Below are 18,423 nucleotides of genomic sequence, written 5' to 3'. Positions count from 1 at the left end.
GGGGGGCCCACCCACTGAATCTACTGAATCAAAAATTTAGTGGTACCAGAATTGTAACTGTTTTAAGAAGTTTTCAGATGATTCTAATGTATAAAAACTTGACAATGATATAGGGAAATATAATGGGATTATAGCCTGGATTAAGAACCTACTAGGAGAAGGCAATGGCACCCCACTCCAGTACTCTTGATGTACTTGCCTGGGAAATCCCATGGATGGAGGAGACTGGTAGGCTGCGGTCCATGGTGTCACACAGAGTCGGACACAACTGAAGTGACTTAGCAGTAACAGCAGTGGTAAAAGAACCCTCCTGCCAATGCAGGTTAGAAACAGGTTCAATCCCTGGTTCAGGAAGATTCCCTGGAAGAGGGCAAGGCAACCCACTCTAGTATTCTTGCCTGGAGAATCCCATGGACAGAGGAGGCTGGCAAGCTGCAGTCCACAGGGTCATACAGAGTCAGACACTAGTAAAGCGACTTAACACGCAGACACTCAAGGTTAGTGAAACCAAGATTAGCCATGTTTCTTCTCTGATTTTTTGTATTTCTCTGCCTGAATTCCAGGTTCACCTCCACCTCTTACTTTTCAGTGTCCCTGTTTCCTCTTCCATAAAAGCAAGAGTAACTTTAACAGTTGATTTCATGTTAAAAAATTGCAGATTGTGCTTGGCATATAGTAAGCATGAATTTACACTGCATAGTATAGCTATCACCTCACACATTACACATTTAAATTATAGTAATTGTTGTTTCTATTAATCTTCATTTTCAGCTTATTAAGTCACTATTTGAGTAGCTCTTAGAGACTGCAAAAAAAATATCTACTGTTAAGCAAGTACCCACCATGAGCCAGGCAATGTATTACAAAACTTTACCTGTATTATCACACTTACTCCTCTCAGGAACCCTATAAGTATTGGTACATTTTTATAGTTAAAATGTATTAAGATTACCTTATCAGTTCAAGCTCACAGAATTAGCAAATATCAGGGTTATAATATAAATTAAGTTTTGTGTGATTCTATCAATGTTGCTGCTCTTTGCCCTGCACCCAACTGCCTTTTCACCCCTTAATCCATTTATTGGGGTGATTCCTGCAAGTTGGCATTCACTTCTTCAATGGGTATTTATTGAAAACTGGTGTAATCTAGGTCTGAGGGAAACAGTGGTGAGCAAGATAGGTACAATATGACCTCAAGGAATTGACAGGCGAATGGGTTAGTATCTTCCATCTTTAACTTCTACAGTGTGGTACATGGAACTGGATAGCTTTATGTGACCTCTCTAAAATTCATTTTTGTCATTTAAAGACAGAAGCATCTATGAGTAAATACATTTGTAACTATAAATGAATAGCTCATGTTTATGTCTCCATTTAAAAAATGATTAAAGTGAGTGTCTCAGAAATTCCTTGGCCATCCCATGGTTAGGACTCCATGCTTTCAGTGCTGAGGGCCCTAGTTCAATCCCTGGTTGGGGAACTAAGGTCCCAAAAGCCACTTGGTGTGGCCCCAAAACAAAACAAGAGAGTATCATCCATTAAGTAACTTTTGAAGAGCACATCTAAGAAAAAGAAACAAACATGAATTAATTACATGCTCCCTGGTAGCTCAGCAGTAAAGAATCCGCCTGCAATGCAGGAGATGTAAGAGATGCAGGCTAGATCCCTGGTTGGGGAAGATCCTCTGGAGAAGGGCATGGCAAATACTCCAGTATTCTTGCGTGGAGAATCCCATGAACAGAGAAGCCTGGTAGGCTACGGTCCACAGGGTCGCAAAGTTGGACACGAATGAAGCAACTTAGCACACTATGTAAAATATTTTGCTGGGCACTTTTACATATTGTCATAGATGATGAACCCAAGACTTCAAATCACCGTATCAGCAAACCACCCTGTTTCTGTCATGGTGACAGAACACACTTCCATTCTTTCTGCTTTCCCTAAGACTTGGACCCTGACAAGTCATCCACTCACAGATACAGAGCACATTTCACATATGAAATGAGCCGTATAATGTGCTGTAAAGAAAATAAACTATTTAAATGGTTTCTGTGGGCAAAGAAATTTTGAACCATCTAGGAAGACCTTTAAATACATATATATATTGAGGGAAGTACAAAGTGACCAAAGCAAGGCATTGTATTATCACACTTGATCCCCAAGACTACTCTCTGAGGATGTACAAATTATTATCTCTGTTTTATAGAGAAGGAAACACAGGTCTGTAGAAATGCTGAAGGTTTACTCAGTCAGTAAAGGGATTCAAACCGATGTTCTGACTCCTTAAGACCAATTTCTGTAACACTGACAGCAAACCCAGTAACTACAGTTCCACAGGCAAGGAATAGCAAGAGAGCAGTATAAATATAGACAAAAAGGGAAGATGAAGCTGAAAAGTTAGGATGGGGCCCAATATGATGCTTGGATTTCATTCTGCAAACCCGGAGAATCAACTAAAGTTTTCTAAGAAAGGCAGAAACTACTGCGATCTTTAGGTAATCAAGTGTCTTGACACAGAAATCCCTTGCAGAAAAAAATCAGTTTTACCACTTGCCTCTATAACCTTAGACAAATTTTTCTTTAGCCTCAACTCTCACAGCTAATTGTGTGCTGCGTGTGTGCTCAGTCGCTCATTTGTGTCGAACTCGGCGACCCTATGGACTGTAGGCCCTAGAGCTCCTCTGTCCATGAACTTTTCCAGGCAAAAACACTGAACTGGGCTGCTGCTTACTACTTCAGGGGATCTTCCCGACCCAGGGATCGAACACGCGTCTCCTGCGTTTAAGGCAGACTCTTCACCACATTAAGATTACCACATTAATTAAGAGAACAATTCGCATTGGATTACCGTTCCAATTAAACAGTAGTGATGATTAAACGCCCACTCCAGTACTCTTGCCTGGAAAATCCCATGGACAGAGGAGCCTGGTAGGCTGCAGTCCCTGGGGTCGCTAAGAGTCGGACATGACTAAGCGACTTCACTTTCACTTTTCACTTTCATGCATTGGAGAAGGAAATGGCAACCCACTCCAGTGCTCTTGCCTGGAGAATCCCAGGGACGGGGGAGCCCCGTGGGCTGCCGTCTTTGGGGTCGCACAGAGTCGGACACGACTGAAGCGACTTAGCAGCAGCAGCAGATGATGATGATTAAACGATATAGGGTATGACACAAGGGGGCGCTCGATAAACGTGGATTTCCCTTTTAAGTAGGAAAAAGAATTTGGTTTGTGTTTTTTTTTTTTTTTAATAGGTACACATGATCCAGCAAAACCAGAATGAGAGATCCTGCTAGCTTCAGCTGCAACCACACCTCAGTTGGCAAAAACATCACATAAGCTCACCGTTTCCAGGGTTACGCTCTCACCTCTCACTTTTCTCAATCCGCCACTGGACCAAGAAAATCTAACCAACCCCTAGCAAAGCCCCCGTAAACTCTCTACAGTACCACCCAACCTACCCCGCCCCTCCCTCATAGGCGGCTCGCTGATGATATCATATCCACTTCCGTTTCTGAAAGGTCCTCTCCTCATTCGCTATGGTCGCTCTAGGCTGACGCGTCCACGGCTGGCTCTGAAGCTCAATGGTTGCTGGGCGGGGCCGTGACGTCCTTGGCGTGGCTGCAGGGGAGGCCGCGGCGGGGAAAATGGCGGACGGGAAGGCGGGAGAGGAGAAGCCTGAGAAGCCACAGCGAGCTGGAGCCGCCGGAGGTGAACACAACCCCAGCGTCGCGGGCTATGTGGGATGCTCTGAGCCTTTCTTTGAGCCTCCCGGGGTGGGGGGAGTAGACTGGGGAGAGAATGGGCGGATCTGGCTCTCACCCGGCCAGGTGCTGGGCCCAGACGAGCCCCGGGCACGCCCGGTGCGGCCCACTGGGATCCGGGCCCACATCGCCTCCTTACCAGGGAAGAGCCGGTCACTGTTCGTCACCTCCTGGCCCCAGCAGAGACCCTGCTTCCGAAGAGAAGGGAGATGGGCATCAGAAAGGGGGACCGAACTCGGGGTGGGACTCGGAGTGGCGGTGCCCGAGCCGCTACCGCCACACCGGAGACGCACATCACACAAAACGCACACGCGCGCTAACTCAGTGCGAGTCACCGAGCAGTGACCGCAGGAACTGGCCGCAGGCCGAGTTTCCGACGGTGCCGGCCTCTCAGTTACACCTAGGAGTTAGTTTGCTGCTCCCTTTTCACTGAGAAAGTGGACTGTCCTGGCCTTTTTCATTCCTTCATTTTTAAGCCTAATACTAATCCTCTAAGGGCTGGGTCGAGGCAATGGAGGGAAAGAGGAATACCTTTGCCTGTCTCCTGGTTTAATCTTTGGGGTCTAGGATTAGGGTTTGATTGCCTTTCTTTGAACTGTCTGCCTTTTATGTCCTAGGCTGTTGCCAGCCAGCTGCCTGCCAGATATTTAGGTGGCTAAATAGGCTAGTGTGACTCTTCCCTATTTGTTACGATGTCAACTCAGGTTGCAGCTATCTTTATTCTGTCACCTCCAACCCTCTAAATTTGGGTCTTGTGCATTAAGGAAAAGAAACATCATGTAATCTCTCAAGCTTTCCCGTCCCTTTGTCCTAACAAGGCTAATTTAAGACGTGCGAACTGATACTGTCTTTAGAACGTTTTAAGTACCACACTGTCCTAATTCTTCAAGTCTTATCCCTGAAAGTATTTAATATGAGATAATACATAAAATTAGTAGTATATGAAGATAACTGTTAGGACCTCCTAACAAGTTTGATGTGAATTAACTTGGGAACGAAATTGAAAAAAGTGTAGTATTTGGTTACTTTGGACCCAGAATTTCCTTTTTTAAAAATACATAAGGTGCTATTAGTTGAGCCTAAACTCCTTTCACCGTTTCCACTCCCCTCCCTTCTTTTTTGTTGTTGTTTTACTAGTAAAACAGCTTATGAAACAACAGTTTAAACCGTTTAGTACTACCTCTTTAGCGGCTTTTTGTGGCCAAAATTGGAATTTAGCAAGTAAAATTACAATTAAAATTAGTTTGAGGAAAAACCAAGATCTGTAGCCTAAAAAGCCTTATCTGACTTTTAGACTACCGTTTAAGAATGGTTTTTTGTCTTGAATGAGAGTATCTGTGTTTAATGTGAGCCAAAATGTAGTTTGAGGGAATTCCCTGAGGGCTTAGCGGTTAGGCTTCCCAGGGTTTCACTGCCTGGCCTGGGTTCAGTCTCTGCCGGGGTAACTGAGATTTCACACCTCACGTGGCTGAAGTTGCCGAAACAAAACAGAAAAATGTACCATAAGTGTCAGAATAATTCCACTGTGTAATTTATCCACCACCCTTTCAGTTAGGGATAATTTATTCAGTAGTATGAATATTGGTGTTTCTGTGTTAGCATATTTTTGTCATGAGCGTGATACAAAATTACCTTTTTTACTAAATTGCTATCAGAAGTTGTCTCCTTGTTAGTGACTTAGGCTGATACTCTTTAATAACGTCTACATAATTGCCTTGAGTGTGCTTTCCTTTATAAAATAGTAGTTACATGTTAACCATTTTTGAATGACATGTTTTTAATGAAGTTGTGCCAAAAAACATAGTTAAAACATTCACGCCATCCATGGATATTGCTAAATTGATAAAATTTTATGGCAAGTAGGCACTATTTAACACTTAGCCAGTTTGTATTGGGGGGGCGTATCTAGGGATTTTTCTGATTTTTAACTCCTACTGAACAGTCCATTAAATTGGAAATATAAGTATTTTTTTTAAGAAGTTAACATGAATTTATATTAATAAGAGAAGCTACTTACTTGAACTAACTGCTCTCACCTTTAGGGGAGGGATAATGTTAAGGGTTAGGCTTTGGATAGCTTTTCTCTTTTTTCTTCCCTTTGGCTAAATTTTTGTAGCTCCTTGAAATAAGTAGAAATTTTAGAGCTATTCATGTTGTAATCATACTCACCTCAAGCTATTTTATGTTTCTAATAACTATGTTAATGAAATTGATGTTTCTTCTGTCAAGAGGGTCTTGAATATATTCTCATTTAAACTGCACACCAGTCCTATTAGAGACGTGGATATACTCTTTTTTTCAGACAAAGAAGCTACCAGAATGCAAATGGGTCAGGAAGGGTATCCTTATGGACTTAAAACTTACTAGGTAATTTTTTCAAAGTAAGGTACCTTTTTTACTCCCAAGGCCCACCTCTCCTCCTCAACTAGTCAATGAAAGACGAGAAAAAAAGAAATGCTAGTACTGTGTGTAGTTTGATTTCACATTAACTAATCTACACATTTTATTTGCTCAGAATACAAACTAGATAAAATCTCTTATTTAGATACTCCTTGATAAAAAATCTAATAATTTAATAACTGTCCATGTTTGGTATAAAGTGATTTATTTTTTTAAAACTGCATATTTTTTCACTCTTTAAAATGTAAGTCACATTGTTAAGATTTTTCACATTACTAATCTGTGACCATTCAAAATTTTGTTTTCCACAGTGCCAGAACAGAATACATCTCAGTAAATAAATTGAAAACAGCAGTTCATGAATACAAGCCCCACCCACCCCACCAACTGCTAGAGTAGTACATGTTTATTTAAGGGAAAACACTTAATGGACTTTAAAACACTTTATAATGGTCTTGATAGTTTGCCTCTTCAGATGACAGGAACACAGATGTGAATAAAATTTGAGTTGCTAGCAGTTGATTAGTTAATAGTAGTTTTCCCAACTCCTCTGTTCATGTTACCTTTTTCTAGAGCAGTAATTATAGAAATCTTCCCCAGACATCATAGGAGTGGACAGATAGTATTACGTTCTATGTATTAGCACAGATTAGTTCAGTTAGTTTTCACACTTAATGTTGTTATTAATATTATAGTAATAACTATCCTTTTCACTTTTCCTCATATTTATGCTTTGATTTTTCTAGATTCTTTGTTCCCGAACTATTTTTTGGGTAAAAGGATTCCTAGAATTCAGAATAGATAGGTTTTAAAAGAACCAGAAATTTTGACTAATGATAGCCCTTGAGTCACAGTTCAAAGAGCAGAGTTACACTAGAATCAAGACTAAATGTTCTTTTTGTGCTATTTGTTTTGATGTTTTTCAGAGTTTGTGATTGCACAAACTTGTGCCTTTAGTGGTGTATAGATTGCTTCTATATGTAAATTCACTGTTTTTTTTTAATGTGTTTCAATACATAGAGCCAATAAGTTTTCAGTTTTAGCTGTGCCAGTCGCAGAGAAGTAGTAGTTATCACTGTTTGGGTTTTACTGTAAAATTCATACTTGATTAAAACTATAAGGATACAGAATAAAATTTGGCATAAATGATTTTAGTGATAGACTGAAAAATAATGTTTGCATAATACTGTCTTTTTAAGAAATTCTAAATTGAATTCTATATTTCAAATATTGAGTAGCAATCTTACATTCTTTGGGTGCTTTTGTAATTTTATATCTAAATAAGTCAATTCAGACAGCCATTGCAATGCTCTTTCTTTCCTAAGGAAATCCCAAAACCTAATACTGCTTAATTTCTCCCCTACATTGTTATTACAACTTTCACCCCTTGTCTAAAGGTAATAAAGAGTTTCTTTTATTTTCCTGTAAACAAAATCAAATGTTCTGTTCAAAGTGCTTATTAATTTAGCTATCCCATCATTCCAAAATTATATAGATTGATAACCTCTTGTCCTTTATTACTCGTCAGTCTGTTTGATTTCCCCTTTTCCACCCATTCTTGCTTTTTGTCATGTTTTCCAAACTGTTGTCAGGGTCATTCCTTAGAGAATCTTCTCTTTCTCCATAAATATTCATCTGGTGTACATTGTACAGGGTAAATTGGTAAACTTGGGAAAGAAAATATTTAATAATCAGCCAATTTTCTTCTGTCTTGCTTCCCAGTATGTTCTTAAATAGCTTTCATGTGTAACGTTCAAGATGTTAACTCATTTCATTTGTTAATATAAACAAGTAAAATTACTGAAAGACATCTTGCATTCCATGTCTACATGTGTGTGCCTTCTGTTAGAAATTATCATTTTTAGCTCATCTGTTTTTATGATGAAAAAATAATGTGTGAACCTAAGTATAATTGTTGATCACTCTTTAAGAATAGGCTAAACAGATGATAATCAAGCTTTGAGAGTAGAATTAAGTTACTAAAGAGGGGATGACCTTGATGTCTTCCTTGAAGTTCCTTTCTAAAGATTGTGTGAAATGTTCATGAAGAACACGTCACTCAAAGTTACTGCAGGCTGTACTATGTAGTTTGGGACATAATGGGCTGGTCATAAAAAGGTACTTTGTATAACTAGTAGTATACTATTGAAGAATATTAGGTGTTTTATTAGTCAAATGTATTATTCTATGATGTGACTAATTGCCAACAAACCAGTTCATGTAGAAGAGTTTATAGTTCTTAATTTATGAAAAGCAAAATTCCACAGGTAATTAGATTATTATGCAACGTAGAGTGTTTAGTTGAAGGGTCTTTTGTGAACTCTATTTTTATAATTTTAAATTGCTCTGTATTTTATGCTAGTTAATTCATGGGAGCCTCTTCTACTGCCACACAATCTCAGTTCCTGCTGTATACTCTAACAAACAGTGGAAGAGACTGTTGGGTCAGTAGGTGACAACTGCAGAGGTATCTTCCTTATAACGATGCTTTTTGAGGTTGCTGCTCCCATCAATCTGCTCAGTAAAAATAGCTCATCTTGGTAAGTTGTTTCGACTTCACCAGGACCTGAAGAAGAAGCAGAAAAACCTGTGAAAACTAAGACTGTTTCTTCCAGTAATGGAGGGGAAAATTCCAGTCGCAGCGCTGAGAAGCGATCAGCTGAAGATGAAACTGCAGACCTCCCAACAAAGCCTACAAAGATCTCCAAGTTTGGATTTGCCATAGGTAGTCAGACGACAAAGAAAGCCTCAGCCATATCCATCAAACTTGGCTCAAGTGTGAGTTATTTTATATATTATATTTGTAATGGGTTTTAAGGATGTGTTTTGGAAACCTTTTATTGGATTATGATAAATTAAGTATAAAATGATACATTGGTGCATGAACTTATAACATGTAAGTATTTAAGAAATTATTAGTATATTCAAGAAAAGTCTGGATAAATTATAACTCAAGCTGTTTTTTAAAAAGGTTTGGAATATGAGAAGGAACAAATATTGTAGGCAATATATGACTTATAAAGTAATAGCTTACAATTTCCTAACTTGTGCAAAACCTCTGAAAAATAAAAATATAATATACTGATGTTAAAAAATAGTATCTCTAGAAATCATTTGTGTCGTAAAAGATTAATGTTAGTGAGGTACTGCTTAAAAAGAGCTTCCTGATTAACTTACTTTGGAGCTACAAGTGGATGTTGAGTATGAAAACCTATGATAATAGTCCTTTGTAAATCAACTTTTGATTTCTTGTTTTTAGATGTAAACCTTGAATTAGTACTTATTAACTGTTGAGTGTCTGGAAAATAACTGAAATATTAGATTGAAGCATTAGACATTTGACTATTTCTGATCTACAGAAGAGATAATTTCCTGTAATTCAACTAAATAGGTCTCCTCTTTAAGAAAAAGGAAGTTACTTTAATAGCATATTGCTGTTGACTTTAGAATATGGTTATACATTCTTGTATAAGGAGTATAATCCTAAAATTAAAATTGCTTTGGTTTATTCATGTCCTGTGAAAATTAATGCTCAGTTGCTAGGTATATACAGCTTGATATCTTCATTAGGTATTCAAAGATTTTTAAATGGATCAGGAGAAAAAATATGGATCAGATTCCTACTAGAGTGCGTGTGTTTGAGCGACATGTCTAGTTTTTATAAAGCTAGTATTCCTTAGAACCCCCGCTCCTGCCATATGCTGTTTTGCCTTCTCTTTTTGTAAAAAATTTAGTCTGAACAAAAGGCATTCAGCATATAACTTCATTATTTCATGATTCTTTTTCCTACTTGAGCTGATTCTTTTGGTTTAATCTGTTTTTTATAACATTGCATATACCCACCTGCATAAATATTTACTCTTTTTGATTGTCATTAAAGATGTGGTTCTCATGTACACTTCTCGTATAGGTGTTCCCCTTGGTAATAGATTTTACTGTGGTTGAACATACCACATAAGTCAGATACTTATGTACTTTTTCTAAGTAATTGAAATGACTTAGTAATTGCTGATCATTTTAGTTAGGAGGGTTATGCTTAAAAAGGCCTATTCACTAAAACTTAAACTTTTAGAAAACAAACTTTTTTTTCATAAAATAAACCAAAGTGTAAACATAATCTTGGTGAAGTGAGATGTAGGATGTGAAAATAGTTGAAACTGTTGCTTTTGATTATATGATATGAAAAGATAGTCAAACAACCAGGGAATACTCCAGTTGTGTGTAAAACATCAAATACATGACATGTTTTAAGAGTAAAGGGTGTTTTCTAGAGTCACTATGTATAATTTCCAAATGAACATTTTCATTTCTTCAAAAGTACACACTTTATAAAGGTGTTTGTGTTATATAATATGAGATGGTTAATTTTGTTTCAGCAGCTCAGAGATGATTTTATTGGGGAGGTGATGCTAGAGCTGACTTTAAATACAAGAAAGAGGCAAAAGGACTCAGATAAAAAAGAGAGTTTAATGCAGGGAATTCCCTAGCAGTCCAGTAATTAAGATTCAGTCCTTTCGCTGCTGTGGGCTTGTGTTCCTTAGTTGCAGAAGAGCGCACAGAATGCGCAAGGTACCTTATGCAAAGGCAATTTAAATGTGAAGCCACATGATGCATTCAGGAAATTGCTCATTGTTAGGAAGTAGTAGTCAAATGGAGGGATAGAAAGCCCCCCAAATAAGACCATAGGACCAAATCATAAAGGTCCCTAATAAAATTTGGTTTTAGTTTAGGTTCTGGAGGAGTCATGGAACTATTGTAGACCCTATAAACAGATTTGCATTTTAGAAGCAGTACCCTGGTACTAGTATAGAGAATTAGAGGGATAAAAACAACAGAAGGCAGGAAAATGGTAAATCTAACATAGTTCAGGCAAGAAATGCTAAGGGGCCTTAGGTGTTGGTAACGTGGTAACCAGTAAGCTGAGAAGGCAGGGGGAGATTAAAGTCTGTTTAATAGAGATCTAGTTAACAGGACCTCACAATAGAATGTGCAAGTTGAAGTAAAGGTTTTCTGGCTTGGGTACTTCATGAGCACTTCAGTACCCCTCGGATCTCTAAGTGGCACTGTCCAGTGGCAGCCAGCTGATAGAGAAAGATGAATCTTGGTGTCTTTCTCAAGGTAATCTGTGCTTAATTTTAATGTTACTATGGGCGAGTGTTGATATTCATTTTCTCTTAACCTGTACTAAGTACCTTTATGTAAATGATATTAAATTATAGATCCTAACTAGAAAATCTTTGACAGGAGGAAAACAAATGGCCATATGATTAATAAAGTAAAATCTACTGTTGATAACCCACATTTTCAAAAAAGAAAATGGATTTCTCCAAAGTTTGTTCTTAGTTCCTTACTATATGTTTCTATGAAAATGTAACGTTGCATCTTTGATGTTATTCCTGTCGTTAAATAAGCCTGTGTAAACATTGTGTAATGATACTCTTTTTAATGTTTCTTCTTCAGAAGCCTAAAGAACCGGTTCCAACTCTTGCTCCAAAAACCCTTTCAGTAGCAGCAGCTTTTAATGAAGATGAAGATGTAAGTTGATAGCTAGTTTTCTGTGTTTTACTTTAACCTGTTCTTTAAGGACAACATTAGTGGCAAATTGTCAAGTTGTATTAATGGTACCAGTGAACTTTTTTTTTGGCAACTCTTAACAGTTTGGGTTTGTGTGTGTTTTTTCTTTTTCTTTTTTAATGACATCTGCACAATCTGGATATTTCTATCAATTTGGTTGTGGGATTATTTAAAATAGACTTTGGGGGGCAAGGAACTTAAATCAACAAATGCTCATTATGAGTAATAATACGTATGTGTGCTCTGAATACCTGAGTAATAGCTCCCAAGAACAATATGGATAAGAATTATACCTTCAGAGGAGCACAAAACGTGGGGCTGGAGTGATTGGCAAGAATATTTAAGAGAAGAAATGTGCTGCTGCTGCTGCTAAGTTGCTTCAGTCGTGTCTGACTCTGTGTGACCCCATAGACAGCAGCCCACCAGGCTCCTCTGTCCCAAACATTAGGCAGGGTTTTGACAAACCAAGGAATACTTTTGTAAATTAAGATATCAGCTTTCAAATCACAAGTGGTAATGCTAAGCAGCTGTGTTTGACACCTGGAGGTTTTGTAGAAATTTTAGGCAAGGATGAATATGGAATGATTGGATAGGTAAATTCAGTGGTTATCACTGTATTCTCCCTTGGACATTTACTCATTCTACACATTTGATTGGTTTCTGTATGCTAGGTAGAGTGAGATTAGAAAGATAAATCAGACATGTTCCTCTAGGAATTCAGCCTAGCAGTACAGGGACTTACACATAAAATGGTCCAAGATAAAATCAAAAGTACCTGAAAAGATAAAATGATATAAGAGAGTTAGGTGAGGAAGAGAGGCCAGGTAACTCGATGCATGCGGTGTTATGGAAAGACCACTGGACTGGCAGTTGGAAGACCTAGGTTCTTTTCCCGTCCTGTTCAGTTATTAACCAACAGAGAGCCTTCAACTAAATCAGTTTACCTTTTGGACCCTTAGTTTTCCAACTTGTAAAGTGAAGTGACCTAAATATAGATCACAGGTTTTTAAACCATTTCTTAGAGTTCTGGGGTTCTGTGGAAATGTCTCAGGAGCTACTGTGGTATTGCATACTTGGTCGCTCAGTTGTGTCCATCTCTTTGTGACCCCATGGACTGCAGCCCACTCAGGCTGCTCTGCCCCCCTCCAGGCAAGAATACCAGAGTGGGTTGCATCCCTCCTCCAGGGGATCTTCCCAGCCCAGGAATCAAACTTAGATCTCCCACACTGCAGGCAGATTCTTTACCCACTGAGCTACCCAGGGAATCCAAGGAATACTGGAATGGGTAGCCAAACCCTTCTTCAGGGGATCTTCCCGACCCAGGAATCAAATCCGCTAACAAGCATGACTCTAGTCTCCTGCTGCTATTTCATTTATGTCTGCTCTCTTATCTATTTGGTATTTGGAAATCCAAGTAGTATTCTGTTGAGGAAAAACCTTTTTATGTCCCTCTCCCTCAAAAACATTTTTGAAAAGCATCGACTTAAATTTAATGTTTTCTTTCATGTCTAACCAGAATTCTTAAGAGATTATGTAGCATTTTGACCTCTACAGATTATGTCAGGGAAGGACAGTATAGGAAGAAGGGAATACCATGTGCAGAAGTAGAAAGGCTGAAAATTGTAAGCACTTACATAATGCTTATTTTGAATATCTAACAAATTGAGTATTTGCACATGTCTTTATTTTACCTTCCATATATCCCTGTGAGTTGTGTGATATGGTTATTCTTATTTTCCAAATGGAGAAATTAAGTTATGAGTGCATGAGTATGTGCTGATGCACACAAGTGTCATCTATAACTTAGAACTAGAACTTGGCTTTCTGGTTTCTCGTCCTGTATTCTCTTCCCTTTTTTTAAAGAAATTTTAGACAGGTTCAGACAGCACTCTTTCTGCTACAAAATGGTAATGATAGTTAAGGATAAACTTGTCTCTTAGTTAAAAGAACAAATGCATCTGAAATCTTCATCTGAGGACTTCCCTGGCAGTCCAGTGGTTAAGTCTTCGCATTGCCACAGCAGGGGGCGTGAGTTTGATCTCTGGTCAGGGAATTAAGATCCTGCATGCCTTACAGTGCGGCCAAAAAAAGGAAATAAAGTCTTTATTTGGTTTTTATTTTTCTGTGGAACATAGTTAGCCTTGGATATATATCTTAGTCTGAAGTATAGTGGACAGAGAACATGTTCATTTGTTTAATTTTGAAATTTAAAAATACTTTTTCAGTTCTCTTTAGTTTAATTTGTAGAATGTTCCCCAGTTTGGATTTGTCTGATGTTCCTTTATTATTAGATTCATGTTCCTCTTGGCAGGTGTACCACAGTAATGATGCCAAGTTGTCAGTGCATATTATATCAGGAGCACATGTGTCAATATGTCCTGTTACTGGCAATGCTACCTTTGATCATTGGGTTAAGTGGTGTCTGCCAGATCTCTCTACTGTCAAAGTACTGTTTTGCCTTTTATAATTAAAATTTATCTTGTGGGGTTATGTTTTAAGAATACATGAAAAAACCTAACTACTTAAGCATTCATTCATGAATGTTAACATTCATTGATGATTCTTACCAGAATCAGTTCTATTACGTTTGCCAAATGGTGATTTTTTTTTTTTCAATCTTTCCTCCTGTCTATGTTTATTAATTGTCTCACTTAAGGAAGAGCTTTTCCTTATTTATACAAGTGTAGCCTATTCAATAGGCTATAATGCTCAAATTGTCCCAGATTTGACCAGTAGAAACCTTTTTAAGGTGTATCTTGAGATGACTGCTTAAAAAAATAATATTTATCTCAGCAGTAACATTTACACATAAAAACATCTAAAAGACACTTGTCACATTCTTTTTCACCAGCTGTAACTGTGGAAAAGCAGTAAGGAATGAGCTTTCAAGATGTCTTTACAGTAAAGAAGACATTTTTGAGAAGGAGCAATACAGTGAAGTGGTTTAGAGTGTTTTTTTGGTGTCCAGCTGTTTTGTGACTTTGGACATGTTAACCATGCGTACTTCAGCTACAAAATTTGAATGATGATACTCATCCCATTTGGTAGGATTGTTAGAGTTTTCAGAGTAGTGCATATTAAAGCATTTAACACAACATGTAGATTCTAGTAAACAACTAGTTTTAGTTCTAAAGTATCAGGTTTTTACCAGAATTTGTTCTTTTTGCAGATTCAGCACTTGAAGCATAGGTTTCTTTAATGTAGTTAAAATGTTACTTTTTTAACCAAAATTTACAGTTGATATAAAATGTAGCATTATTAGTATCAAGTGATTTTAATATAGTTGACCCTTGGCCAACACAGGTTTGAACTGCATGGGCCTATTTATACGCAGATTTTTTTTCACAAAACATGTGCTACAGTACTACACTATCCCAAGTTGATTGACTCCTTGGATGTGGAACCATGGATATGGAGGGCTCACTGTAAAGTTATACACAGGTTTTTGACTTGAGGAGGTTTGGGTCAGGGGTGGTACCCCTAACCACCCCCTGCATTGTTCAGGAGTCTGCTGTATCTATATGCAGTCATTTCTGTGCGTCTCTTTTTTTCCCAGAGTGAACCAGAGGAAATGCCTCCAGAAGCAAAGATGAGGATGAAGAATATTGGAAGGTATAATTTTTATATAATATCGTAGAAAATTATAGTGAATTTAAAGCAAGAATAAATTGCACATAGTCCATTAGTGTTCAAGCTTTTCTTACATATTTGGGCAAAACAGTTTTGTTTTCTAATATACCAGTATATCGCTCCTGATAAGAGAAAATTAGTATTTTAAGAAAAAATAGCAACAATATAATGCTATTTCTTTTCAGATACGTGTAATCTATATTTCTTCAAGTAAACAGAAATGTTTCCGATTTAAAATTTTTTTCAGGTATAAGGAAATGGCTTTCACTCATCTCACTTATAGTATCATTCCCACCACTTAATCTTGATTGTATGTGCTCCTTTTTCCTTGGTAATATAGATGCTAAATATCAAAATAAGATAAAAACCATCTTTAAATTTTCCTCTGTTTGTTATTATGGAAATAACATTAATTTCAGATCAACATGCGCTTCAAAACGGCCTCTACCATGCCCCCATTTCTAGCAAATGTATATTCTTCCAAGAACTAAATGTTAAGTCTTTCAGCATCAGTCTTAAGACTCTGCCTTTGGTTCCAGTGGGAACAGTCCCAGTGGCTGTCTGCTGGCCTCCCTTTCATACAAGACTCTAAAGTAAAAAATACATCTGACATTATAACCGAAATATAAACCATATCTATACCTGCATATATCTAAACATTTAAAATCAAAACATGTTCATAATATGACAACCATTTTACATGTGATACATCTTCATTTTTTTTTCTATTTCATTTTTTGTAAATACTGTTGGCAAGTCACCAAATTCATTTAATGACCCTGTTAACGGGTCACATGGAGAAGGAAATGGCAGCCCACTCCAGTATTCCTACCTGGAGAATCCCATGGACAGAGGAGCCTGGCGGGCTCCATGGGGTTGCAAGAGTCAGACATAACTTAGCAAATAAACCACAGTGGGTTACAAGCAACTGTTTTTAAAACTATAGTGGTTGCCACCTTTAGCTGTTTATCAGAATCACCTTAAATGTTTGTTAAATCTACAAATTTACCTGGCTCCTCCTCAGGCCCACTGAATCTGAAATTTTAGGACTGGGTCTGTGGAAAGGGTATTTTTAAAAACATCTGTTGCAGCTTCTGATGTTTGGCCTCCATTTATAATGGGTGCCAAACAGACATTTTGAAAGAGTTAAAAACATGGCCCAAAAGTCATTATATAACATTTTAAATAAATTTCTTTCTTTTAACACAGGGATACACCAACATCAGCAGGACCAAATTCCTTCAATAAAGGAAAGCATGGGTTTTCTGATAACCAGAAGCTATGGGAGCGAAATATAAAATCTCATCTTGGAAATGTCCATGACCAAGACAATTAAATGATGTGTTTTGAAATTGGGGTGTGGGGTGGGTGTAAAGTTAAAAGGAACAGTTTCCTTTTTTAAGGAATGGTATAAGACTATCTTTGGAGCCGCCTTTTTTTTCGTTTTCTTTTTTTTAAATATTGAGTGATACACTAATAAATGAGAATTTGAAATTAGAGGTAATTTATGTTTTATATACAGATTTCGAGACATTTACTAATTTTGTAGTTTCATGTGATTAGTTTCCAAAGGTTACAGATACTAAAAAATTCAGAAATGGTACCTTTCTAAGAATTGCATATTTTTTTAGATACAACTATTAGCACATTAGGAGGGAAGCAAAAAGTTGTCTATTTAAACTGTAGGCAGTTACTCTCTAACTTAACTCCCTTATTAACCTAAACTTGTCTGGCTCCCAGGAACAGCCTTATAGAGAAGGGAGTATTGTATTGGGAGGAAAATGTTACTGGACTATTGACTGAGAAAGTAAATTAGATAAAATACAGCTTTTTTTTTTTTTTTTTTTCCCCTAATGGGCATTTGTTTAGTTTCACATCATCATTAACTAGTTATTGCATTGCTATCAGTGCATACAGATGCTTAAGCTCTTTAGAAAGAACATTTTAAAATTTTATGTAAACTGTTGAGTATTTAAAATAGCCCACTTCATTTTAAGGGTCTTGTCTACCTTCATTAGTCTTCAAAGAACAGACATTTGCTACCAAAGTAAATCAGTATTTTGAATGTGCTTCTCTTGATTTTTGTTATTAGCCAGTTCCTGTAAGCATTTCCACCAGATCTTGAGGCAAATCATAAGGAAGCTGTTTCTTTTAAAATAACAAACCACCACCAAAAATTTAAATGTACATAATAGTTAAATGTTTGGCTGTTCTTATTTTTTAAAGGGTATAAACACCAAAAAAAAAAAAAGGTGGGAGGGAGCAACATTGTATGACGATGGAAGATAAGAAAGATGCACTTTCTGTAATTTTATCAAAGCATTTATGTTACTAACTTGTGAAATCCAATTTGATTTGAACTTATTAACAGGAATTCTTATTTAGCACAAAAATATGGTTTACTTTAACTGTATACTTGCTAACCAGTGGCCTCTCAAAAGCACATTTTAGATACTGAAAATGAAAGAAAATGCATCTTTAAACATATTTTATGGAATCTTCGACCACATATACTTTGTTAATCTATGTGTTGTAGGATTGTGTTTATTTTGTATTTTTGTATTGTATATGAATTCTTTTTTAATGTGACAGTTAAACACATCTTTTAAAGCATAGACACACATAGAAAAAACATACGGTATAATGATTTCCTTGAAAACTACAATGTTAGATTTGGAGGCAGCTTCAGACTGATTGGTGGTAACTACTTGCTGAGCTCTTTAAATAAGTAATAACTCCAGAGAAGCAGCCTGTATATATTCCTAATCCTTTGTTCACTTGCATTTGAGTTTAGAATAAGCCCCAAGTAAAACAATGGAAGTGTATATAGAACTATTAGTTCTTACTTACATGATTTAATTATATCAAGATACATGAATTTAACTTGCTTTAATGTAGGCAGACTTTCCATTTTTGTTCATTCTCATGTTTATGTTGAAATAACATCCCTCTCCTACATTTCATTTTCTTGACTCAAATATCAACCTACGGTCAAGATGGGAGAGAAACAACTAAGATGATTGTCTTTACTAAAATACCAATAAATTTGTCAAACTCTA

General features: G+C 37.1%; 2 protein-coding genes across 5 annotated transcripts in view; one reads left to right on the top strand and one right to left on the bottom strand.

Moving 5' to 3' along the window:
* SENP7 (SUMO specific peptidase 7) overlaps positions 1–4,100 on the bottom strand; it is a 185,573-nt gene extending 181,473 nt beyond the window's left edge. The window contains exon 1 of one of the 3 annotated variants that reach the window (XM_086409127.1): positions 3,900–4,100. The gene's annotated coding sequence lies outside the window, so the exon portion shown is untranslated. The remainder of the gene's footprint in view (positions 1–3,899) is intronic. The other 2 variants (XM_086408931.1, XM_086408961.1) reach the window with 2 other exon arrangements.
* Positions 1,827–18,423, top strand: PCNP (PEST proteolytic signal containing nuclear protein). 2 transcript variants are annotated; one of them, XM_086409310.1, is made up of 6 exons: positions 3,622–3,707; positions 8,523–8,700; positions 8,776–8,938; positions 11,621–11,695; positions 15,291–15,346; positions 16,574–18,423. In XM_086409310.1, the coding sequence occupies exons 2-6, from the start codon at positions 8,645–8,647 to the stop codon at positions 16,698–16,700; spliced, it is 477 nt and encodes a 158-aa protein (XP_086265436.1). In that variant the 5' UTR covers positions 3,622–3,707; positions 8,523–8,644; the 3' UTR covers positions 16,701–18,423. The 2 variants fall into 2 exon arrangements, with proteins under 2 accessions (XP_086265430.1, XP_086265436.1); XM_086409304.1 differs by lacking the exon at positions 8,523–8,700 and having other exon boundaries at positions 1,827–3,707; positions 8,724–8,938.

The sequence above is a fragment of the Bos grunniens genome, chromosome 1 (genome assembly GCF_055505025.1).
Source record: "Bos grunniens cultivar Pamir isolate PY7600 chromosome 1, Bosgru_T2T1.0, whole genome shotgun sequence".
Taxonomy (NCBI): domain Eukaryota; kingdom Metazoa; phylum Chordata; class Mammalia; order Artiodactyla; family Bovidae; genus Bos; species Bos grunniens.
Note: the sequence above shows the minus strand (reverse complement) of the source record. Positions and strands in the feature narration are given on the sequence as shown.

Coding starts and splice junctions, on each gene's coding strand:
- PCNP (XM_086409304.1), top strand. CDS start 3,581: ATGGTTGCTGGGCGGGGCCGTGACGTCCTTGGCGTGGCTGCAGGGGAG. Junction 8,939..11,620: donor CCATCAAACTTGGCTCAAGT/GTGAGTTATTTT, acceptor TTTCTTCTTCAG/AAGCCTAAAGAACCGGTTCC. Junction 15,347..16,573: donor AGGATGAAGAATATTGGAAG/GTATAATTTTTA, acceptor CTTTTAACACAG/GGATACACCAACATCAGCAG.